Source organism: Trachymyrmex cornetzi, unplaced genomic scaffold, assembly GCF_001594075.2.
Source record: "Trachymyrmex cornetzi isolate Tcor2-1 unplaced genomic scaffold, Tcor1.1 scaffold248, whole genome shotgun sequence".
Taxonomy (NCBI): Eukaryota; Metazoa; Arthropoda; class Insecta; order Hymenoptera; family Formicidae; genus Trachymyrmex; species Trachymyrmex cornetzi.
In genome coordinates, this window is record NW_017297144.1 from 112,745 (window position 1) to 137,176 (window position 24,432).

Consider the following 24,432-nt stretch of genomic DNA (forward strand, 5'->3'; position numbering starts at 1 on the left):
AAGCGATCGACCAGCTTTACCTTCCAAGAGACGAGCTATGATGTTGTCGATGTTCAATTTGTCGGTCTCAGCCATCGGGCCGGAGTGTCGTGCGCGTTCCAAACTTAACACGGGGCACCTTAGTACAGAGATAAACGTCGGTTCACCGAAATTTCTCACTCGTGTGCCGTACGACACGGAATCGCGCTGGCAGCTCGAAGCTTCCTACAACCAAAGTTGTTCGCAATGGCCTGCAATGGCCGTCCGGAATCGCGCCGCGCGCGCGCACTCCACTCCCTTTCGCCACTCTCTCCACTCCACTTCACTCCTCCCGCTCACCCGGCCCACCACCCATGACCCATGTAAGTATATACTCGCTCGCTTGAGACTCGCTTCCTCGAATTCGAACACACTCGCAAGCCGCAACCCTCGCAACATGCGCGCCACCACACCTTTCGATTCTCAAAGTGCCTCAAGCTGCGCTTGGTGCAGTTCAGCGCAGTTGGCGGGCGTAAAGGCCCGTCTACAATACACGGAGTAAGAAGTGAGAGTAAGAAATTGACCAATCACAATCGAATGTGAGAAGAATAATCGACTGTGATTGGTCAATTTCTTACTCTTACTCCGTGTATTGTAAACGGGCCTTTACAGGTTAATGAAAACAAATCTTAAAATTGATAGCGTATTTCACTGGCAGAACCGGTCCGCACTCAGTGCACATTAAAGCTGTTGTACATTAACCTAATCTGACTGTAAAAGTGAGAGATCTCAGTTAATAAAGTACCCAATGTATATTTTATCAAATATTACAATAAAATGTATTAAGGACTTTGTGGTTTAATTTATTTCTATATTTTTATTAAACGTACATTTTATGTCAGTGAAATACGCTATGAGGTAAAGTCAAAAAGTCGAAAAGTATTCGATGTTTCGATATAACTTTGGATTGAAGGAAATCGATTGTCGAATCGATTGTGACAGCTGCTGAACTGAATGCTGCCGAAGACAAACGGACCACCGACCGGACGGTACGGACCAATACGAATGAATGCGGACGGAAATACGGAACAATACGGCGACGATTACCACGATATATCATACATCATCATACATACAAATACGTACGCGATTGTAGCGATTGTCGGCGAGCGTATAAATTTCTTTAGCACTTTATAGCTTTCTAGCCAGTATCGACTAAAAATGCCGGAGAACGTGGTACGTACATATTTTTTTTTGACAAGATTTTTTTCCCTCTTCACGTTTTTCGTTTAAAGTAAAATTTAGATCGGTCGATTAAGTACGGGTCGATTAAGATCGCGTCGCGATCAACAATAGGTTATGTTACGTATTATTTCGAAACGAGTGCGTTTTAAATAGAAGTTGTATTTGCTTCGATAATATTGTTTTCAAATTTTTTTACAGTGTTTTCTCTCGTGTATGTTTGGAGACGAATGGAAATTAATTCATCTGTCTTCATATTTTTTTTAGTCCTCGATAAAAATTTTATATTTTTTAACTGCGAGCTTATACTCCACAATTGGAATATTTACTGTAAAAGTAGAAAAAGTGATTTCTTTTCTTTTTTAAGCTAAATGGTGATCGTATTGAGGTAAATGGTGAGCCTCAAGATAATGATGAAGAGAATATTGAAAACGACGTTCATTTTGAACCTATAATTTCATTACCCTTGATAGAAGTATCCAACAATGAAGAGGACGAGACAGAAATGTTGAAGTTGTAAGTTAAAAGTTAACTCCTTAATACACACCTATGACTCATTCGTGTTCTGTACGTTTCTTTTCTTTGAAATACTAAGAGCACCTGGTCAAATACCAGGGGCTCTCTTCCATTCCCAAAAAAAAGTATTTCTAAAAGAAAGGTGTCTAGAGCCAAATTTTGTGCCTTGCCTCAAGGCCAGTCACAATTCATGCATATCCTTTGACTAGAACAACTCCAAAGTTCATCTCTAGGTCACGAATGATCCATTCTGTGTATAGAGTACAATTTTTGTAACTAAAAAATTTTATTTTTTTCTTTGCAAGAATATTTCGCGAATTATTAAAAAAAGAATTTTACCCTAGAACGACATATTAACCCTTCATAAACACGATGGTTTTTAGCACTTTATGTTATCTGTAATGTTATTAAGAATATTTTCCTAATAAATTACAAGCTTTTTCTAACACAATAACAATAATTAAATACATTGTTTAAAATGTGAATGCAATATATTTTCAATTTATAGTTATTCATGCATATTAAAAAAAACATTTTCAGGTTACTAAATAACTAAATTTTTTCAACAGCCGATACTTGAATTATTTTTTCTTTTATCATTTCGAGTGTCAATTTTAAAATATTGAAATATATTTTTCCTTTCAACACTTTTGTTTTAGAGTTTTACATTTTTTCTCATTTTGTCAACTATTTAGTTATAACAATTTATATACAATTTGTTATAAATATACAACTTTACAAGTACTTTCTAAAGATATCAAAATATACATAAAAATCACTTAATAATTTTTATATGCTTATAAAAGTGATGAGAGAAAATTAATCCAGAATACGAAAGATCCATTGCGTATAGTAAAGATACCAAAAACTAAGTGTTAATAAGGATTTTCATTTTAAAGGAAACAATTAACAATGTACACAAAATACACATATGTTTTATGTATGTTTTTATGTTTTCTAGACGGGCAAAGTTATATCGTTATGATACGTCGAGCAATCCTGCGGAATGGAAGGAACGTGGCACAGGAGAGGTCAAACTACTAAGACACAAAACGAAAAATACAGTTAGAGTAGTGATGCGCAGAGACAAAACTCTCAAGATCTGTGCGAATCATTTCATCACTCCATGGATGGAATTGAAACCAAATTGCGGCAGTGACAGAGCATGGGTCTGGAGCGTACTTGCCGATTACGCTGATGAACAACTCAAGCCAGAATTACTTGCGATACGTTTTGCAAATGCTGAAAGTGAGTTCTCAAGTGCTATATTATAGTTTTTATGTATAAAGTATAACTATCGCAAACTGTATTATCGCTAATAGTATCATAATAATAACGTAGAATATTTACTCGTTTGTGATAGATGCGTCAATGTGGAAGGAAGCATTTGAAAAAGCTAAGAAGATTGTAGGATCTGAATGTGAGATTTATGCTGGCAAAAGCAATTCGGAACAAAAGCGTATTGAAAGTGACAGCGAATCCAGCAGTGATGTAAGTTATAGCGAGAGTACTGATAACGAAGACCAAATGAAATCGTTGAAGCGGACTGAAGACTGTGAAGCGATTTCTCAGCAAAAGGATATCGAGAATGAAACGACGGAAGAGAAACAAGTAATAATGAATGAAGAAGAAATAATCAACGAGATCGCAAAGTTAAAAGTGAAAAACGAAGGTGAGAAGCAATAATTGTATTCGGTGATACGAAATATATATATACATATATACATATATGTATATATATGTATAGATATAGTTTATCAAAAGACGCATTCTCTGACATTATGACAGACGTTACGGCAGACGTATTATATGCCATTGTTTGAAGATTAAACATAGGTGCATTTTTAGCAATAATATTATAAAAAAGCTTATTAAATTTTACAGCGATAAAACTGTATTTGTATAAACATATCTGTGATTTTTTTAACTTTGCGCGTACACGCACGCGCACGCACACTCATTTTATGTTAAATTCATGTGAAATTGCATTTGTACTGAAAAAAATGTGTATGAGGGAATGTTGATTCTCTCTTTGGCGAGAAACGAATAAATACAACGACAGTTTTACAAATAGACAGCTTCTTGCTTTTTATTTGTTCATTATTTTACAAAGATAATTTATGCATTATATCACATGTTTCTTTATAATTAATGATTGCACAGTATGTTTTCCTTAAGAAGAGTGAATAGTATGTTGAAAGAGTATACATATACGATAATCGATATAAAATTGATCAATTCGTCTACTTTGTTTATGATATATATATATATTAAAGTTTTATATATACATATATATAAAACTTTAATCCACAACCTATCAACCTTTCATTTCCTTAGAGAGTATTTTTAATTTTTTCTCTACACACACATTGCGTTTTATATAATAGATACGAAATTTATTTAACACACGTTCCCTGTCTATTGGATTCGTGTACGATTTGAGAATTTCCATAAATTTCTCAATTATTATATGTGTAAAAAAAATAACTATTAATCAAAAGAGATGAAAGAAATTAGACAATTTCCATTTTTATTTGATGGTCGGTGGTCATTGTTAATGGCTCAATTATGTGAAGTCGGGAGGGACGAAGACCGGCTCAGCGCTCCCGATGAGACTCTATTTCGGATACATGAGCAGTAAATGTATTGAATAATCAATTTGATGCAACAACCGATATTCTCTTAAGTAACGAGAATCATGTTTTTTAAATATTTATTGTACCTAATTTACTTTATATTCGTTTGTATTTTGTATGAAAAAATGAAAGTAAAAAATAATAATCGTATGAAATAACAAATCATTTTGTATTTTGCACCAATAGAACACAAAGCGTGAGAAACATCTCGTCACAGAGGAATAGACTAAGGAATGCAAAATAATTAAAGTAAGTACGGTAGCATTTATTAATAGAAAAAAGAACGTACCGCTCTCATACGTGTGCGCGCGATTTCTATTCCTATTGCTACTTTGATAAATGAGCGTGTAAAATAATTCAAAACAGCACAATCTCGACACTCGGACTCAAATTTGATTGCTAGATATTACTTAGGTGATTTATTGTATTATAATTTAAACTCTCTACAACTCGTCCCTCGCTGAAAAAGATTGCAAGATGTTTCGTCTCTCTTCCATTGTACGCTTCTTTTGATCAGACAACTTTCCTCTATAAAGAAGCCCCTGTACCCGCGTTTCTTCCGTTTGTACAAATATATCTCCCCGTTCGAGAATCTTCTCCATAGTCTTGACATAAATTTTTGCTGCCTCTCGTTGCTCTTCCGGTAGAGTCTCCTCAAAGATTCTTGCCTTCTTTAGTATTTCCTAGGAAAAAGAATAAACATATTTCATAGAGAGAGTTTAATGATACAAGAATGTAAAGATAAAACTATGGAATTACATTTTAATCTTTGCTTAAATATTTTCAAATAAATATGCTTATGATACAGCCGTTTTGGCACAATTCAATGAAATATAATATTGTCTTGTTAATTTTTTTTTTTTAATCTTTACCTGCCTGTCCTGCTCTCCCACAGTTTTGAATTCTTCAGCTAACTTGTCTAGTCGTTCCACACATCCTGGCAATCCTAAGTACACTCTTGATCTAGATCTGATAAATCGCTTCAAGTATTCGCCCGTAAAATCAGATTCTCTCTCAGGAATGAATCTAATTGGTTCAGATTTGCCCTGTACGAATAGTAAAACTACCGGAAAGTCATCCTTCTTAATGTTGTAGCGTTGCGCTAGATCGGAATTATCCTTATTACCAAAGTCTTTTACGCCCACTGTAGCTATCAGGAGATCCTGTGAATCTTTGGTATCAGCCGCTACGGTCGCATATTGCTCGTGCTTACCACCATAAGGAAATGCGACATCGAATTTAACAAGCACTGCCTTAAATCTGAGAATAACCTGCACGAAATATTACAAAAATAAATTAACTAAAAACTTGTATACATCGTAACATATATCTAAATATCTTCATATATCTCATATCGAGGTTGAATGTAGAATGACAGTTTCTCAATTCATTTTCATGTGCAATATAGTCATAAAATATAAAAATATTATAAAAAGAAATATCAAACCCAATTTAGTTTTCGTAAAAAGACTTTATTGACTTTATTGTAATTACATCTTATATATTTGACATATTTGAATTGTAATATATCCACAATCATAACTTTGTACATAATTATGTAAAATAACAAATTTCATTTAAATATAAAATTCTACATTACAGGAAGTGTATGTCAATATTCAATCGATTTATTGGAATTTGATAAAAAAAAATTGATATCTTAGTTGTAAAGAAGATGCTTACGAATCTGAAAAAAGTATAATGGTAATTAAGAAGAAATTTGCTAATGTGATTGATAGCTGAAAATAATAAAAATTAGTTGAATTTTCTTATCCCTTACTTCTTAGTCATTATACTTTTCTCAAATTCACAAAGCAAATACATCTATTTATGCTGCACACGCACGCACGCACGCACGCACACACACATATAAGATGCCAAATTATATATATGTTGCAAAGTTATTCAATTATATAAAATAAAGTTTTCAACAATTTTTATCGTTAATTTTTATCGTTAATCATTAATTTGTTCAAGGTGCTAATGAGAACAAATAAAATTAGAAAAAAATTTAACAAGACTCAAAAGATTATATAAATAAAAATTGGATAAAGAAAGGCAAATGAGCCAAGTTGGATGACAATGCTTGTTTTAATACTAGAAAACAAAATATAAATATCGCGAAAGTTTCGACCTACACAAGTCATAAATGATTTATACCATTGTACTGTAGATGAAGATGTCTTGTGTTATGGATCGAAATGTTTGCGATGTTAATATTTTACTTTTTTAAACGAGCATTATCATCCAGCTCAGCTCAATAGCCTTTCTTTATCCAGTTTAGATAAACAAATTTTCCTAACTAAATCTCACACACACAAATAAAATATATGCACGCGTGCACACAACACACACACTTGTATAAAAGAGGAAATTTCACAGAAGTATTAATACATATTTTGTTTGTTATACGCATTGTTATAAACTGAGAATTCTGAGAATTTTAGTTGGATACTATTTCACATTGAAATTCTAGATAAAATAAAAAGCTTTTCGTACCTTATCGAACGAATACGAATCCAAGGGCACACATCCTTTGCAGTCATCACCAACGGTAACGTGCAAAGTAGCGATGACAAAAATTAATACGAAACTCGATCGAATCATGATAGGACGTAACGTTTGCGTGATTATTCGAGTTTCATCCGCATGCACGAATGAAGCAATTAACACTACTCCGTTCTTTTGCGTTCTGTGAAATCAGACAACAATTATCCTATCTCCTTCATATACATACAGCTACAATCGCAAAATGCGCGTGTGTAACACAACACAACACGTGAAGTACAGCAACGTGTCAGTTGAACGAACCGGCTTCGTTCTGAATCCAAGTTATCGAGTGTACATAATTGATTTGTAAAACAAATGCTCACCGAGCTTGTCCGAAAATCAGAGTGGCAAAACTTATATACAGTGCCTTATTAAAGTCCTTACATATACATATATTTTTTTCTTCATTACACGCGGTCAATCTTGTCTACTTCAAGATATTCCGGACAAAGTTTTCCTCTATATTAAATTTTCTCTAAACTGGAAGTAACTAGAAGATTCTCCTTCCCTTTCAGTTCTCGCACTTGCCCGCACTTGCCTGCACTTGCCTACACTTGCCTATACTAAAAGCCTAGATAACAGAGATGCGACATTGAAAGGTACGGTCTGATTGGCTGTCTAAATCACGTGATCAGAACGCCATTTTAATTCATTACTGCGTATGATTAGAGTCCTACGACGGGAGGGCTCCGATTGCACACATCGCATATTGCACACAGGTATCGCTGATTGGCCAATTTAAAAATAAAATAATCTCATTGGCAAAACAGTAAAAAATTACTAGGCACCAGTTGATATGAGTGGTGTGTACAATCAGAACTGTAGGCAAACGGGATCTTCCCCTATACTTTCTTCCTTTTCTAACAATTTAATTTTCCTCATGTAATGCATCAGCTGTCATCAGCTTATAAAGGTGCCTTTTCATGCAGACGCTCGACACTCATTTTCAGCGTCAAAATAAGACACGTGATAGAAATTGGCGAATATCAAGCGTCAATTTTGATCTTGTGATTTATTTTGGCGCTGAAAACAGCTGAAAACGAGCGTCGAGACTGTCGAGAGTCAACATGAAAAGGCACCTTATGGTTATAAGTACTTATACTGGGGGTGCGTTCCGTTTCTCGCATGATGCGCATAATGCGTCGTTTATCCTTGTTGCTCACCAAATGTTAAACAAGGACAATAGATGCATCATGCGCATCATGCACGTTACGGAACGCACCTTGGCTGTGTTCCAAATTGACTGCCAGCACTGAAAATGCTACAGTTTACGTTGCGTGTATTATAGATTTTCAGTACTGGCAGTCAATTTTGGAACACAGCCACTGAATTAAAATGGCGATGACGACCTAACCCAACCGACGCAATGTCGCATCTCTGATATCTAGGCCTCTAGCCTATACTTGTCAGTTTAAAATGTTTACATGGCAGCAAAGAACTAGTTTTGAACCGGAAGTCTAGCATGAACGCTCGAGTAGGACGGACGCTCGTCTGCCCTGCTTCGGGTATTGCATCATCCCATTAATTTTTTGAAAAGCGATTCCGGCTTTAACTGTGCTTTGTAAGACTGGCCAAGCTCACCTCGTTGTCGAGGGCCCGGGCCAATTAAATAGAGAAAAAGAAGAAGAAGGCAGCAAAGAACTAGGGGATCGATTCTGTACCTTGAAACGAGGTGAAATTTACGGTTGATTATGGTGATGATGGGGGCATAAGTATTTTAGATTTAAAATTGATGAAACAGGATGGAAAAATCATTCTTGATACGTATAAAAACTCATGGAGATAAAAAGTCGAACGAAAAGCATAAATAAGCAAAGCTTAACCCAGAAGGATTGCCCGATGTTTATCTGCCTCTGTTTAAGTTGTGATCTTTCTCGCTCTCTCTTAAGTTATGCTCTAGAAATTTCGCGAAATCGCCGCGCATATATATATTCGACACACAACAGAACACGATACACAATATCTATACGCTTTCAAGATGATATTCCAATTTGTTTGCCTACGATGAATTATAAATGTTAACGAATTGCGATAAAAACAGGTAATGTAGTTAATTTCTTAGTAATCAATTCATAAGATATTAATTTTATCACAGTTTTTTATATTATATAGAATCTGGAAATTTTCTTGATGCACAATTCGAAACAATTTAAATAATCCTCATCTACTACGGAACATATATAAGCGCACACATGATAATGATGATAGTTTGTAAAGTTGACAAAATAGATATATGACTGCGAATTTTATATTTATGTATCCTAGGCGTTGATTTAATTTATAATTATTGAAAATGGCCAAATATTGGCCAAAACGTTTAATTTTTTAAATTTGAATAGATTAAATATCACATTTAACAACCTGTGCTGTGGTTTTATGCTCTTTTTCTTCATATTTTTTTTAATATTGATTGATTTTTTCTGTTCTATTTTAATTAGGATTTTATATTCTTTTTATTATAGAATCATCGTAGCGACGTTGCAAACGTAATTCCGCTGTTGCGCATCGGGTTGACGAGTGAATTAATGTTTTTTTTTTATTGAGGTAACGGATGAATGCGATTTATTGAGATAACGGAATCATCGGAATGATGTATGATGATAGAATCGTCATATTTTTAAGATTGATTAAAAAAATTCATTATTTTAATTTTAATCAGTTCGAACCAATTTAACGTTTATCATACATTATACTTTTATAAAAATTTGTTAAAATGGTCAAGAATTTTTCACACTTTTATCATATTATAAATAATAAGTAAATTTCTTGATTATTATCGATATCTTTCTCACATTAGGTTACTTTCCCTTTTTGTATTCAAGTCTTGGTCTTCCCTTCTTTGTGGTAGGCTTATCTTTTCCTTTATTTAGCAAGGGATGAGTTTCTGTAAATTTTATTAATTATTATCAGACTACCGGTATAAAAATTCAGCTATCAACTGCTTTAAAATTATGTTACAAACATAACTTTTTAATCAAAGACATAGAGAATGGACTGCGCGATCTAATTAAGTAAATAGTATTCTCAAATGTGGCGACAATAGTGCGTGCGTGCGTGCGTGCGTGTGCGCGTGGAAGATGGCCAATCTCCTTCTCATTACACTGTTAAATGGAAAGAGATAGAAAATCAGCCCTCTCTCTTATTTTTATCTATCATTTTAACACACGCCGCGGGTCGCGCAGTCCGTTCTCTATGTTTTTGTTTTTAATATATGTGAGAGCTTACCGTCAGTCGGTGCTCCCTGTAAATCTATATCGTGTGAACGATGTTTCTTCATTGGCGGTTCGTGTGGCATTACTTGATTATCTTCGGAATCTTCTACATCTGGAGATATAGGTAAAAATTGAAGTGAACCAATATCTTCAGTTTCTTCGTCAGAACTGCAAAATGCAGCAACTCTGTCAATTGATGCAACGTCAACCTCTATTTCTTCATCCTGAGCCTCTTCTCCTTGAACGACAGACTTATCTTCGTCGCTCAAATCGAATTCACTTTCCCTTTCTTCGTATTCAACATTTTCATCCAACTCTTTGAAATCCGGCGCGAACGCAGACCAATTCTCTACCTGATTTTGTGCCCAAATAGAAACTACACCTGACGATATGGATGCGATTATCGGCCTGACTGGATGCCACTATAGAGATTAGAGGGAGAAATAAAAGACATTGCGTACCATGAGCAGTCTTATAATATTATCATATTAAATTTTAGTCAAAGGAATATGATGGTAATTATAAATTCAATTTTCTTACCACAACATCGAGTAAAAGTTCGCCTTTGGTCCCATGTAAAATTTTCACTAAATTTCCTATGCTTTTTTCCCATACGTATAATGCATGTTGTCTTGCTGATCCGGCACACACATATTCTCCATCACCAGAAAAGCAACATTTTTTCCACATTGTTTTATTTACAAGATCTTGCAATTTTTGTATTGGCTCAGGTTCACCATCTTTGCCACACGCTAATATTTCAGTACTATCATATACACGAATTACTCTATCAGCGGTATTAACTAGAAAACAGGAACCTCGCCGTGCAAACTCTATACTTTTTACTGCTGTGTTACTAGCAGTGCCTTGCGTTATTTTGTAAGAGGCTTTTACATTTAATGTCTCAGCGTCAAGAACTAAAACTCTACCGCGAGCGTTTCCTGTATACACATAATCTCCACGTCGGTCAAATGACGCTACTATGTTTAAATCACTCTGAAATTGGAGCAACTTTATCTTTACCAGCTTTAGTCTCTTATCATAAATTCAATTAATGAGAAAATTATTTAATAGAAATACTTAAAAATAAATCTCTAAACATTTATATATATATATATAAGCACATAAGTACACACACACATATACACACACACACACACACACACAAATATTGGCGCATTAGCAAAATTATATCGAAATACGTCATTTATTACATACATCTTCATCAAGTGGTATAACTCTATGCGTTCCTTCGACATCAACCATAACAGCAGCGTGACGCATTGGGCATACTAAAAACTTGTTGAGATTTCTTGGATGAAACTGTATTTTTAATATTGGAGAAGGGAATCTATATTTCTGATCACATTCTCCAGATAAAACATCCCATATGCATACATTATTGTCGGTCGATGCACTTAATAACTTATGACCATTTCTAGACCAACTAAAAAATACAATTAATGTTTTGAGATTTAGGGGCCGATTCTATAACTCTTAACGACAGTCGTTGATGTCATTGCGCAGCTTTTTTACTCTACATAATATCTGCGCAACGACATTAATGACTGTCATTAAGAGTCACAGAATCGGCCCCTTAGTATTGTATTTTTTCCAATTCACTTTTATTATATTGTCTTTTAAGGTGATTCTCAGTAAGTCAAGTTACTATAAAAATGTTTAATTGTTTAGTATAATAAAATTGAAGTATCAAACTTGTGCAAAATTCTAGGTTATCAATGAAATAAAGGACAAAAATGTTGAAAAAATGTAACTTTTAACATATAATCTAATTACACATACGGGTCGGATGTATTTCTTTGACTAACTGCACACAAACATTACCATAGATTTCTTTAAAAAAAACCGAGATTATAATAGTTAAAAAAATTACGATTGTAATGATTATAAAAAAGTAATAGGCCATTCTGGAGAGCTATTTATATACATAAACATGTGCATATAAATTTAATCTCAAAAAGTAAATATAAACAGCACTGTATTTTCATTTAGTGAAAATGTAACTCTTACTTTACTATCATGTTTCGTACTATTTCATTAAGATATACATATAGTTTTAATATTTTATCTAAATTATGCAGATATTTGTGATTTTGGGTGGGCATTGGTGAGGCACCCAAATTTTCAGCACTTTACTGCAGAATCAACTTAAATCAATCACTTTTTATTTAAACTATGAAATACACACACACACACACACACACACACACACACAAAACATTACAAAGTTATACACAACCTATCTTAGACTTAATAGACTTATAAGCTATATGTAACATTTACCTCAATGAACATACCGGATGTACATGAGCACTAATAATTTTAGCTATACCACGAGTTAAAAAATCCCAAATAACTATTCTTCCATCGTTGCATCCGACAGCAAGTAATGTTCCTCTTTTATTAAATGTACAAGTTACAGCGAGAGATATACAGTCTAATGTACCATCAAATTCCTAATAGGAATAATCATTAAAAATTTTTACATATTTAATTACTTCATATAAAATCATAATAATAAAATCACAATTAATATTGTAGACATACCTCTGGATAGTTTTGACCAAATGACTCTGTAAAAAATAGGTATATAATTGTTAAAATATAAATAAGGTAAATTAATTTAAGACTAAAAAATACTAAGTAATTGGTAATATTATTTAGAATACTCCTCCCACCTAAAATCTTAATAAAAATATACTCATTCGATGCGTTTTCACTCAAAACGAATCTGGCAGAAAAACGCGGTAGTCGGCTTCGTGAACTGAGTTATCAAGCGTTAAAGTTTGTAAAGACTTTAGAGGTTTAGATATCTGTCATCCCGATTCGATATAGCACTACGTTCTGCTTTAATTATACAAATTCTTTAGTCCGAATCTACAATAAGTATTTTAAGCCGTAAGAAATTGCCAAATTACAGTCGAATGCGAGGAGAATAATTGATTTGTCCATTTCTTATGTAGAGAATGTGTTTTTAAAGCAGTGAATTTGTGTTTTAAAACAGTAAATTTGTATTTGTAAAGCAGAGAATTTGTGTAATTAAAGCAGAACGTATATATTAGCGCTGTATCGAGTCGAGATGACAGATATCTTAACCTCTAAAGTCTTGAACTTTAATGCTTGGTAATACGATTCACGAGGCCGATCGCCGCGTTTTTCTGACAGATTCTTTCGTTTTGAATGAAAACACGCGTCAAATGAGTATATTTTTATTAAAATTTTAGGTGAGAGGGGTATTCTAAATAATTACATACTAATTTTATTATTTATTAATTACACAGATCTCATAATTGTTTATTTACCTAATAGTTCCAAGTTCATTTTGACAAAATCAATTTTTGCTTCTTATAGTTTATCCACTTTATTCACAGTTATTCACTGATATTTATTTATATTCGTACCACAGAACATATAAAAGCTGCGAAAAGCAACAGTTATCTATTGTCTCATGTCTGTCCTGCGGCGAAGAATACGCTTATTCAAAAGAGGTTAAGGGGCTCCATGTTCCGTTGAACACAAATGCATGAATTGCGGGGAGGCCCACAAAACTTTGGATAGATCCTGTGCAATTTTCATGACTCTGGATAATATTCCGGAATATTTCGGATAGTAAGGAATTTCCATTACGCAAAAAGGTCTTTTCAAAATCAAATAAGCTAATTGTGTGTGTAGTATTAAGTCACCTTCATATCTGGAATAGCGAATTTATACAAGCATTCAAACAATTTGTTACTTTGTAACATCCTTTATAATATTCGTATTATACTGATGATGGTCAAAATTTGGTCACAAAGCATCTACCTTATTACCTAATTATAATTAATTTAAATGTACAACTCTTACATGCGGCTACATACATCTTACATGTGGCTATGTATATATGCTCTTTATTATTTATGTTCGTATCATTAAGCCTAACTTCTAAAAGTTTCTTAAATTTATTATGTATGTAACATATTAAATATGAACTTTAGAAGATAACTATACCGGGGAAAAAATATTTTATATATAATTATATAAAATTATACATAATAATTTTATATAACTATACATAAATGGATATATTTTATATATAATTATGTATAATTATATGTATATAATTTTCTATAATATATATAAAACATCTTTTCTCGGGTATTTTTAAATAAAAATATCTTTTTATTTCTTTTTGTGGATTGAAGTTTAAATCTAACATTTCTTTAAAATTATAAATAAATGATAAATATTTATAATTATCATTTATTTTATATAATTATTATCATTTTCCTAATTACTGACATAAAAAAACTTGAAAATTTAATTTAAAAACCAGGATTTAAGCAACGATTTTCTTTCTCAGAATATATGTATATTATTCTACTCGTGGAAATTCATTAATTTTTACAAAATTACAAGAAAATCGGAGATGAGTGCATTATACTGCATATTTACCATAGATTTTTCTACTATTTGAGTTTATTATTAGAAATCTTTGCAGAGAAAAATTATTCAAGAGTTTATATACTTGCGAGCTTAGAGAGTTTTTATTTTCATATATTTTTTCTTATACAAGTACCTACTAGTATGTATACGTTATATAATTTTCTTCAAAATTATCCGGGAGAAAATGTTTTATATATAATTATATAAAATTATATATAAAATTATGTAAAATTACATATAATTTTATATAATTATACAATATGCTAATTACACTCTATCATGTTTTATTATCGATGATATTCTATTGTTTTTTCGACACATCATTCGCTTGTATTGCTCCAATATATATCTAAAAATAATTTTTTATAATATTATATATACATATATATGTGTATATTGCATATAATAAAATTTATAACACAGTAAAATATATAAAGATCATACAAAGAAAATGATTCTAAATTTTTTTATCTAATAAAATAGCGTAACAAAAACTGCAAGTGTTCTCCTATATATTTTAAATTAGATAAAAATATATTGATTATGTGAGCAGATAAAAAGAACATTAGCTTAGTAGAGAAACTTTGCTTACGTCTCAGCTGCACAATCTCCTATCCAATCGGACATATCAATCATGATATGAAATAATCGTTCTAAATATTGTTTAATGCACAGCATAATTACATCTTTTGAATAACATTGAAACGGAGTATAATACGATTCACATGAAATCATATTATCATTACAATTTTCAATTTCTTTATCAAACATTTCCCAAACCTGACGAAATGCATTCTTATTAATTAAAGAAAAATTTTATATTCTCAAACTTGCATTAAATATCTATTATTACATTTTTATATACATTCTAGCATATAATAACATATATATATATAAATAAGTTTGAATCTTTATTTTTATCTTTTTACATAAGTTCGTTTTTCTTGTGTTTCTTTCTCACCTGCACCCATTTCCTCGATAATAAATCTCGCAACGATTCTCTATGTTTAAAGCGTTGTAAAGCATAAATTGCCTCGATACCTTCTTCAATATTTTTAATCTCATCAAATATGCAGTCGATCAAATTTTTGATCATGCTCTCTAATTCCATCACAAAGTTTCTAAAGTTCAACATGTTCTCTAGCCACGAAAATTTTGTAACGTCTAAAATTTCGTAGCGGATCAATTTTATTTCATCGAGAATTTCAGAAAATAAATTCTCTATTTGGCGACAACAAGCGTCATATTTGATACCATTTGGACCGCCAATCATTCCCACATTAGTACACCTACAAAAATTGTGAATATGACATATGTCTATTATAATCGTGCGTGCGTGCATGCGTGCGTGAGAGAGAGAGAGAGAGAGAATGAGTGCGCATGAAGCCATACAGTGATGTACAATATTTACTGTTCTGAATATGCATAACCGGGGAAAAAAAAATTTTATATAAAATTATTTATAATTTTATATAATTGTATATAATTAAATATATTTATATAAAATTATATATAATTTCATATAATTATATATAAAACATTTTTTCCTGGTTATGCATATTCAAATATGCATATGCAAAATATTACGTCTTACTTTTCAAACACTGTTGAAGTATTGCATATTTCAATGATATCATAACATCTTTGCATAAACGTATCAGTGTAATTAAATATTAATTGTTCGTTTACATCCCAATTACTATTCGATTTAATAAGCGCAGTTATTTTTGTAACCTGCAATTAATTTTTTGCCAAAAAAGAACAAATGCTCGAATTCTATTCTAGAAATTACGGTCAATTTTATCTATCAATTTTTTAAAATTATTTATTAAACTTGTGAGTTTTTGGATACAATTTATTTTATTTCAACTAATATTTGCTAACGTTGGTAAAATTTATTAATTATTTTGTAATTGTTTATAAAGATTATTAAGGAAATATTTTGCTTGGTGGAAGCTTGATAAAATTGGCCATGTATTTAATTTAGATACTTTGTTATATATCGTCTTATATATTTGACAACAAGAAATGCACTTCCGAAGTATATTTATTCCATTTTCTGTATCGCCTTCTAATATTACTTGCAAATTGACATAATTTTTACATTGATGTACTATTTGTATGCTTATAGCTTCACAAAGTACTTCTATGTTATTCCTAAAATAAACAAGTAAATCTGTTTCGTTATCCAACTTCTTAAATATGTGAATAATTTTAAAATAAGTCAGAAATCAAAATGTTATTAGGATTGCAAATAGTCAAATATTTTTATGTTATATTAAATAAATATAAAAGATCGCATACGACATATTATAAAACGGGGATTCTGTCCAGATAAACAGTATCAGTAACAATATTTTCATTATGGGTTTTTCAATCTCGCTTGGACATTTCAGGTTCTTACAAGCCTCTGATAGAATATTCAGATACATTATATTGGATGCAGCTTGTTTTAAGCTTTCGCAAAGCTGTAACGTTAAAAGTTGAAAGGAATCTACGCTCGGCGAACAAACGTTCTCTAACAGATGCAACATCGATTGAATTTCCATATTCGATAATTGATCGTGCAAACAACATAAATTAAAATCTGAAAATAAAACATTTTATGTTCTTTTGAGACAAAAATTGTAATAAACACGAACGGCTAATCGCTTACGATTCGTAATATGCAGGGTTGGGTAGTGCTAAGTGGAAAAGATAAAAGTTAAGTTAAAAAGTTAAAAAGTTATTTCATTTTAACTTAACTTAGTTACATTTTAGACTCTTAACTTTTTAACTTTATTTAGTTACATTTTATCCGTAACTCTATTAATTTTTTTTTAATTCTTTGAAGTTAAATCTCAGATATATAATATGCGGCTATAGCGATAACTTAAAATATGGTGAAAATTGCAAAAGTGAGCAAATTTACTAGGTGTTGACTAATTAAATTATAAATATTCTAGTGAGAGAGAATTTGCTCACTTTTGTAATTTTCACCTCATTTTAAATTCCCCAGACATATTCCCCAGATTTCAATCTGTCAAAAACCGTGTATTTCGATATATCTAGTTTCTGATAGGTTGAAGTCTATTATTCTTTATTATTATCGCCACTCCCTCGTATTGTGTCTGAAGCTTTAGTTATACCACAGGCCAGTATTCATAGTCGAATCTTATATACTAAACAGTATATGTATATAAACGAAATATGTAAATAAAATATAGAGTATTTTCTAAATGAAGTATATATTGATCATTTCCGTTATTTGTAAGACTCAAACCCTGAAATCATGAATTAAAAGAATAAAAAAAAAACGAATTTAGCTTTTAATTTTTTAATTAATTTTTTTTATTAATTTAACTTTTAATTCAATTAATTTCATTATAAATTAACTTATATCTTAACTAAGTTAAATTTTCAAGGTTGTTAACTTTAACTTAACTTCGTTAAAAAAAAAGTTAACTTACCCAACCCTGGTAATATGAAATATAATAGCATTCGAAACTAACATTTCGTTGTCCAATATTGCAACTCGTCGAATACAGTTCGTCCACTATTGTTTGTGGATGTACTTGTCAATACTTGCCGTATCTGTTTGATCCAATAACGTACAATTCCTTCAAATCTATCAATCAATGCCTTTTCCGACTCCTGCAATTCCTTAGAAACATGTAGACCATTTGTCTCATTGTTGGATGAATTTGACTTTTTATCTTTATGTAGTGTCACGATATCAGACAGATTTTCTCCCGGTATGTATAATTTGGTTAAACCCATCGGTTTGTAAACCCATTCAGTTAAGCACATTAGAAAATTGTGTAGATTGAAAAACAGATTGTTTCTGATAACTGTTTTCGTTAAAAAGATAAGGAAATGTTTGTGAGATTGACATTGAAATAAGGAAATGTTTATGAGATTGACATTGAAAAACAAACTAAACTAAACTAAAGAACAATTATTTCAAAAATATGATTTGAAAAATGATGCAATTTGAATTTATGATTAAAAGTATCAATTATTTGTTATTTTTAGAATTTTAATATTTAGATTCCAAAAGTGTCTCGATAAAATTATCATCAAACGCAGTTATCATTATTAAATATTAAAAAAAGATACTCTCTGGCCACTCGCTACTGTTACGTGCGACCGAGACATACATGTTTTCCATTACTTTCAACACGCACATCATTGCGTTACGATTGATGCTGCCGAAGACAACTGTGGCATGAAAATTATCGACTGTAAACACATGCCAAGGTATTCGTAAGAAATAAATGAAATCGCTTTGATTATCATCCAAAATGGTTAATTGTGCCTTCAGTGTATCAACTTGAAAATATATACATAATAACGTGTAAGCTGGATATTCGAAATATTCGCGAATTATTGTATAACAATCCTCTTTCCAATCGGAGTCCTTGATGTAAGGAAGAATTGTGAAATCTTTTACATATTGTACCTGAAATAATGTAACGTGTAAACGTATATCGTTTATATATATAGAAACGTTTGTTGGAAAGATTTAACTGATAAATATATTCTAAAAATGCTAATCATATTCTTTCTAGTTAGTTAATATATATTTGACGTCAGATATAATGTAAAGATAGTAGTATATTTTTGTGCAATTATAAAAGAATAAAATGGGAGATTTATGAAAAATAAAACAATGATATACATATAGATACGTATGTGAGAATGTATCTATAAACTTGAAAGAATAACCAATTTATCTAAATCTTGTTCATCAAAGACTGGTTTGATTGGTTCAGAAGATTGCTCCTCTTCAGTTTCGGGACTTTCTGAAACAATTTAAAAGGCACGCATACTTTTGTATGTATATACGCGTTAATTAACAATTAATTAATTTATTAATAAACCTATTATCAGAAATGTTGGAAAAAACAAGTTATGATAAAAAGACCTTGTCGACCAAAATCTTCGTCGTCTGTATCCATGTCCAAAAATTCTCGTTGAGGATCCAACGGTAATTTGTCTACTTTCTTCGTTTTCTCCATCTTTTACAATATTGATTTTTATTTAATAAAAACGACTTTTTTGTTTATTAAAAACAATTCGCGCGCGCGCGCGAATATAGTTTATACAATAATGAACTTTAGTTATTAATTGCTAAATATGATTAGCGAAAATGTTTGACAATGACTTGCACGGTAATTCGTGACTTGGTGACCAAGTCGCCAAGTGACGTTGTATCGATAAAACGAATAATATGAAACGATTGCGAATACAATATAAAGACAAGGGTATGCCTACGCGCAGGATGTAATCACGTGACAGTCGAGCGACCAATCAGAATTGTTAATAGGCCTTCTACAATAAGCCGCAAGTCAGAACGTCAGAGGTCTCAACCAGTTTTAATCAAGTCGTTCAAGTTGGCTATTGGCCAACTTCACCGATTATGACTTAAGATCGCGTAAAACTTCTGACTTGCGGCTTATTGTAGAAGGCCTATAACAAGTTACATCATCGGTCAAGTTACGACCATCCCCAAGAAGAACAGAAAATCAAAATAATGTAAATTTGACGTCATGTTGACCGAATTTGTCATGTTTATCATGTCAAATTGACATTGGCTGGCGCCCAGCGCGACGTTCGCCGCATACGAGACGCGATATCCAATGAGCGTACAGCTTTATCGATGTTCTCATTCTAAAACTATACGCTCATTGGATAGCGTGTCGCATGTGATGAACATCGCGGTGTTCTGCAGGAAAGAAAGAAAGCCCTGATGCCGGGCGCCGACACGACACCATAGTGGAAGGAATAACATAGTGTGTGCAGTTGGACCATAGAACTTATTGTACTGGAAAGGGAATACGGACGTCGAGCTGTGAGCAAGACTGATAGCGTTTTCGGCCCGATCGGGTTTGCACCAACCTGGGTTGGATTAATCTTTCCTATTGATTGACGTCACCCGCTCTACCAATAGGAGTAGAGCACAAAACGCCATTAATCCAACCCAGGTTGGTGCAAACCTGACCGGGCCGAAAACGCTATGGCCGGGATTCATAGTCGGATCTTATATTTAAGACCGTCTTAAGTACAGTCTTAAGATGTCATGAACCAATCAGAAGGCCGCATTAGCGACTTAAGACATTACTTAAGACGGTCTTAAAATAAGAACCGACTATGAATACCGGCCTATGAGAGACTGAAGATGTATTTCTATCCTCTTCTATCCTCTTTTGGTATATGCGCAGAAAGAAGAAAAGTTATTGAACAGGATAAAAATATACATCTTCTATCTCTCAGGATGCGATTACATATATAACGCGGTACGCGGTACTGAATCTAACTAGGTAACTATATATATAGGAATCGCGCAAACTGTGCCGCTTGCTTCTTTTCTCCTTTATTACACCTCCTTTGAGTCCTTTGTACCGCGGTAAGCGCACCCTATAAAGCGGGGAGCACAGACTCTTGCATAACGCATAACACGTAATGCATAAGAATATGTACCAATCGAAGTTCTCCGTTTCTTTCCCTTCCATGTAATTAGAGAACTCTGGTTGGTTCAATTTCTTATGCCTCGTGTGTTATGCGTTATGCAAGAGTCTGTGCTCCCCGCTTATGGGTATATCCACACAAACTTCCATAGTCGCATAAACATATGTATAAAGAAAATTACCCAATCACATTTCTCCTATAGAGACGCACGTAAAATGTGATTGGATAATTTTCTTTATGCGACTATACAAGTTTGTGAGGATATATCCTAAGAGCCCAGACACAAGCTTTTGCATAACGCATAACGCATAGTGCATTTAAGAGAATCAACCAATCAAAATTCTTCTTTTCCATGGAATGGGAGGAAAGGAAAGATTCTGATTAGTTGATTCGTTTATGCACCATGCATTATGCTTTATGCAAAAGCTTGTGTCTGGGCTCTAAAGCGGAGAGCACAGACTCTTGCATAACGCATAACACATGAGGCATAAGAAATTGAACCAACCAGAGTTCTCTATTACATGGAAGGGAAAGAAACGGAGAACTTCGATTGGTACATATTCTTATGCATTACGTGTTATGCGTTATGCAAGAGTCTGTGCTCCCCGCTTAAATCTCAGCCCTCTCTGTCTATGGATGTTCATGAGATTCAAGGACTACAAATTGCGAAACGCAAACATGGGGCGGTATTCATAGTCCGTTCTTATCTTAAAACTGTCTTAAATATAATGTCTTAAGATGTTAATACAGTCGGACTGACTTACGACATCTTAAGATTGTACTTAAGATAGTCTTAATAAATGTAAGAGTCGACTATGAATATCGCGTCGTGAAGTTGGTACTGAATCTTTTCTTGCATAATGGCTCCGTTCAGAAGACTCAACAGTTTTGCAATCGTTTTATGAGTCTTCGCTTAGATTGGACTATTCCTTTAAAACTAAAAGTATAAACCAATTAGCGCGACGAATCATAAAACGGTTGCAAAACTGCTGAGCTGCTGAACGCAGCCAATGTAACTTTTGTCTGAAACATTTTTCCCTATATCTTCTATATCTTTCAAGAAATTTGTCTCATTACGTTTGAAAATTTTTACCTTGTATGTGTAGGTACATATCCCGAATTTAAATGGCCAAACTTCGGGAGCGTGTAGTAGCCTAGGCGATTAACTAATAGCGTTTATCATTGGCAGAACTAGTGCGCACTCAGTGCACTTTAAAGCCGTTGTACAAAAATCGACGTGAAGATATACATTTAATAAAAATATATAAAAGAATTAAACCATGAAATATTCGATACATTTTATTGTGCTATTTGATAAAATAAATTTTGGGCATTTTATCAATTATTGAGATATCTCATTTTTATATTTAGATTTAGAATAGTGTACAATAGCTTTAATGTGCACTGAGTGCGCACTTGTTTTGCCAATGAAAAACGCTATAAGAAACTAAGAAAAAGGTCCTGTATAGACATGCTCGTTCTTGCTCTGTTTCGAAGAAAATAGCAAAAAGGACAAAACGTAGTTTTCATTTTTGTACTTATTTATTGCTTATTCATTCACACTTATTTATTCACGTTATCACTTGCTTAATGCAGATATTGTTCAAAATGTTAGCGTTTTACAGCAATGCACACATTACATCTTGTTCGGATAACTCGTGTTGCATCCAAATACCGATTTGGTCACCTATAAATGACTCGCCGATCCGACACTCTTTTGGTTGGAAATCGGCGCGCATACTCTCGCATTGCCTCTGAAGTATTATCGCTGAAGTCGTACACGAAACAATTATATAATATTGCATTTTGAAAACGATAACATTCCAAAACGAAGCAAAAACGAGCATATCTCTAAAAAACTTTTTTTCTTAATTTCTCGATTCTCTGCATGCTCACGAAAATTGAACATTTAAATTTGGAATACACTGTATATTACATACATATGTATTATATTATTACACAATTATATATTATTATATATATAAAGTTTTACGTTGATCGTGATGTTAATAGAATATATAAGAATATTCTTTAATAATTTGGTTTATATATAATTATTACAATTTTATATACAACAAAATAGTATATAAAAATAAAACACTACTATTTAAAAAATTATGATTATACATATATATAATTACTATTATTGCTTAATGATCATACACGAGTATTTGTCGTAAGAAAATAGTTAAAAAAAAGAATTTAAACCTTTGCGGATAATGGAAAAAAATAAAAAAAATATCTGTAACTATAGTTGTTGAGATATATTAACAAAAATGGAGCAATTGCAAAGAAATATAAATAATGAAGTCTAGATACAGCAATATTTACTTAAAAAATTTTTTTTTATTATTTGCAAATATTTAAAATAATTTTTAATAGTATTCTTATTCTACTGTTGAAGTTAGAAACCTAAATGCCTAAAATAAGAGAAGTGAATATCTATTATATCCTTGTGCGTAGTAAAATTATGAAAATTCCATTTGCTCAGAACTTGGATTATATTAGAAGGCAATCAAGCGTTCTTAATAAACGAAAGCGAACTTAATACGCGAAGCATTTATGAGAGGGTAAAAGGAGGGTGGTTTTCCAACTTCCTTTACACGTCGTGGCGCGGCGTTTCTGGTCTGCATTGCGCATTCACGAGACAGGCGTATCGTAGCGACTAGCGGCGGCCACTATCGTCGCACTTTCTCGCCATCGTAGTCATCGTTATGGCTATCGTTGCCATCGCCGCCATCGAATTTCGACAGTGATTTTGATAAAGAGTCAACAGTAATACAAGTAGAAGTTAAGAAACAGTATCAAGCGATAATCCAACAATATCATACATTACAAACAAGCAGCGTGACTTTTTCGTTAAGACGGTAAGTAAAATTTTTCTCCGCCTATGCGATCACAATTATCAGCTCGAATTGGCATAAAGATAAAAAAATTTTGAGAAAAGTCTCACTTGATTTAATCGAGCTTTTTATGTTTAAATCAGTTGTTGAACTTTTTCTTTGAAGCTACTAGATTAGGCGAATTATCGCATGAATAAAGATTAGGAAATATAATCGATGGGATATTAAACAAAAATGATTTTTGGACCAAGTAACAAACAATTTTTAATTTTTACCTTTTTCGTGATATAATAAGTGTAAAGTGCAAAGTGTTCTAATATAATATAATCTAGGTTCAATAAATAAAAAAAGATTTTAACCCTCTGTCGGTAATATAAGATTTTCAACTTTGATTCCCAAGATGGAGCGTTGAAATTCGTAACAAATTTTCTATTGTTTTAAACTGGGAAATAAATTTGAAAAAATTTTTTTATACTTGTGACGCTTTTAACAAATTTATATCATATTAGAATTATATTCGATTGTATTTTATTTGAAATAAAATACAAGGATTTCGAAACAAAAATATTACATACTACACAC

General features: G+C 32.3%; 5 protein-coding genes across 5 annotated transcripts in view; 1 reads left to right on the top strand and 4 right to left on the bottom strand.

Moving 5' to 3' along the window:
* LOC108761422 (serine/threonine-protein phosphatase alpha-2 isoform) overlaps positions 1-272 on the bottom strand; it is a 2,792-nt gene extending 2,520 nt beyond the window's left edge. Inside the window, exon 1 of the mRNA XM_018507949.1 lies at positions 21-272. Coding sequence (XP_018363451.1) covers positions 21-75 — 55 coding nt within the window. The 5' untranslated portion in view covers positions 76-272. The remainder of the gene's footprint in view (positions 1-20) is intronic.
* Positions 273-910: 638 nt separating this feature from the next.
* Positions 911-3,422, top strand: LOC108761424 (ran-specific GTPase-activating protein). The gene is made up of 4 exons (XM_018507950.1): positions 911-1,194; positions 1,568-1,716; positions 2,678-2,964; positions 3,080-3,422. Exons 1-4 carry the CDS (start codon positions 1,180-1,182, stop codon positions 3,400-3,402), a joined length of 774 nt encoding a protein of 257 aa, XP_018363452.1. The 5' UTR covers positions 911-1,179; the 3' UTR covers positions 3,403-3,422.
* A 1,362-nt stretch (positions 3,423-4,784) lies between these two features.
* On the bottom strand, positions 4,785-7,365 carry wbl (endoplasmic reticulum protein 29-like protein wbl). Its single transcript, XM_018507951.1, has 4 exons — positions 7,226-7,365; positions 6,852-7,044; positions 5,225-5,623; positions 4,785-5,035 (listed from the first exon to the last, which is right to left on the bottom strand). Exons 2-4 carry the CDS (start codon positions 6,957-6,959, stop codon positions 4,796-4,798), a joined length of 747 nt encoding a protein of 248 aa, XP_018363453.1. The 5' UTR covers positions 6,960-7,044; positions 7,226-7,365; the 3' UTR covers positions 4,785-4,795.
* A 2,235-nt stretch (positions 7,366-9,600) lies between these two features.
* Rbbp5 (retinoblastoma binding protein 5) lies at positions 9,601-13,610 on the bottom strand. The gene is made up of 7 exons (XM_018507947.1): positions 13,438-13,610; positions 12,683-12,708; positions 12,419-12,591; positions 11,333-11,561; positions 10,655-11,110; positions 10,128-10,536; positions 9,601-9,786 (listed from the first exon to the last, which is right to left on the bottom strand). The coding sequence occupies exons 1-7, from the start codon at positions 13,454-13,456 to the stop codon at positions 9,701-9,703; spliced, it is 1,398 nt and encodes a 465-aa protein (XP_018363449.1). The 5' UTR covers positions 13,457-13,610; the 3' UTR covers positions 9,601-9,700.
* Positions 13,611-14,824: 1,214 nt separating this feature from the next.
* Positions 14,825-19,557, bottom strand: LOC108761313 (dynein-1-beta heavy chain, flagellar inner arm I1 complex). The gene is made up of 10 exons (XM_018507771.1): positions 19,464-19,557; positions 19,265-19,341; positions 18,656-18,998; positions 18,049-18,387; positions 16,862-17,144; positions 16,549-16,714; positions 16,152-16,291; positions 15,519-15,987; positions 15,150-15,337; positions 14,825-14,906 (listed from the first exon to the last, which is right to left on the bottom strand). Exons 1-10 carry the CDS (start codon positions 19,555-19,557, stop codon positions 14,825-14,827), a joined length of 2,181 nt encoding a protein of 726 aa, XP_018363273.1.
* Positions 19,558-24,432: the final 4,875 nt, after the last annotated feature.

Coding starts and splice junctions, on each gene's coding strand:
- Rbbp5 (XM_018507947.1), bottom strand. Junction 12,592..12,682: donor TTGGTCAAAACTATCCAGAG/GTATGTCTACAA, acceptor TATTCCTATTAG/GAATTTGATGGTACATTAGA. Junction 10,537..10,654: donor AACTTTTACTCGATGTTGTG/GTAAGAAAATTG, acceptor TAATCTCTATAG/TGGCATCCAGTCAGGCCGAT.
- wbl (XM_018507951.1), bottom strand. CDS start 6,959: ATGATTCGATCGAGTTTCGTATTAATTTTTGTCATCGCTACTTTGCAC. Junction 5,624..6,851: donor ATTCGTATTCGTTCGATAAG/GTACGAAAAGCT, acceptor TATTTCGTGCAG/GTTATTCTCAGATTTAAGGC. Junction 5,036..5,224: donor TGGGAGAGCAGGACAGGCAG/GTAAAGATTAAA, acceptor TCTTTTTCCTAG/GAAATACTAAAGAAGGCAAG.
- LOC108761424 (XM_018507950.1), top strand. Junction 1,717..2,677: donor GAGACAGAAATGTTGAAGTT/GTAAGTTAAAAG, acceptor TATGTTTTCTAG/ACGGGCAAAGTTATATCGTT. Junction 2,965..3,079: donor ACGTTTTGCAAATGCTGAAA/GTGAGTTCTCAA, acceptor CGTTTGTGATAG/ATGCGTCAATGTGGAAGGAA.
- LOC108761313 (XM_018507771.1), bottom strand. CDS start 19,557: ATGGAGAAAACGAAGAAAGTAGACAAATTACCGTTGGATCCTCAACGA. Junction 17,145..18,048: donor GCAATATTGGACAACGAAAT/GTTAGTTTCGAA, acceptor TTTTATTTTCAG/ATTTTAATTTATGTTGTTTG. Junction 15,338..15,518: donor TATCGAGGAAATGGGTGCAG/GTGAGAAAGAAA, acceptor GCATTTCGTCAG/GTTTGGGAAATGTTTGATAA.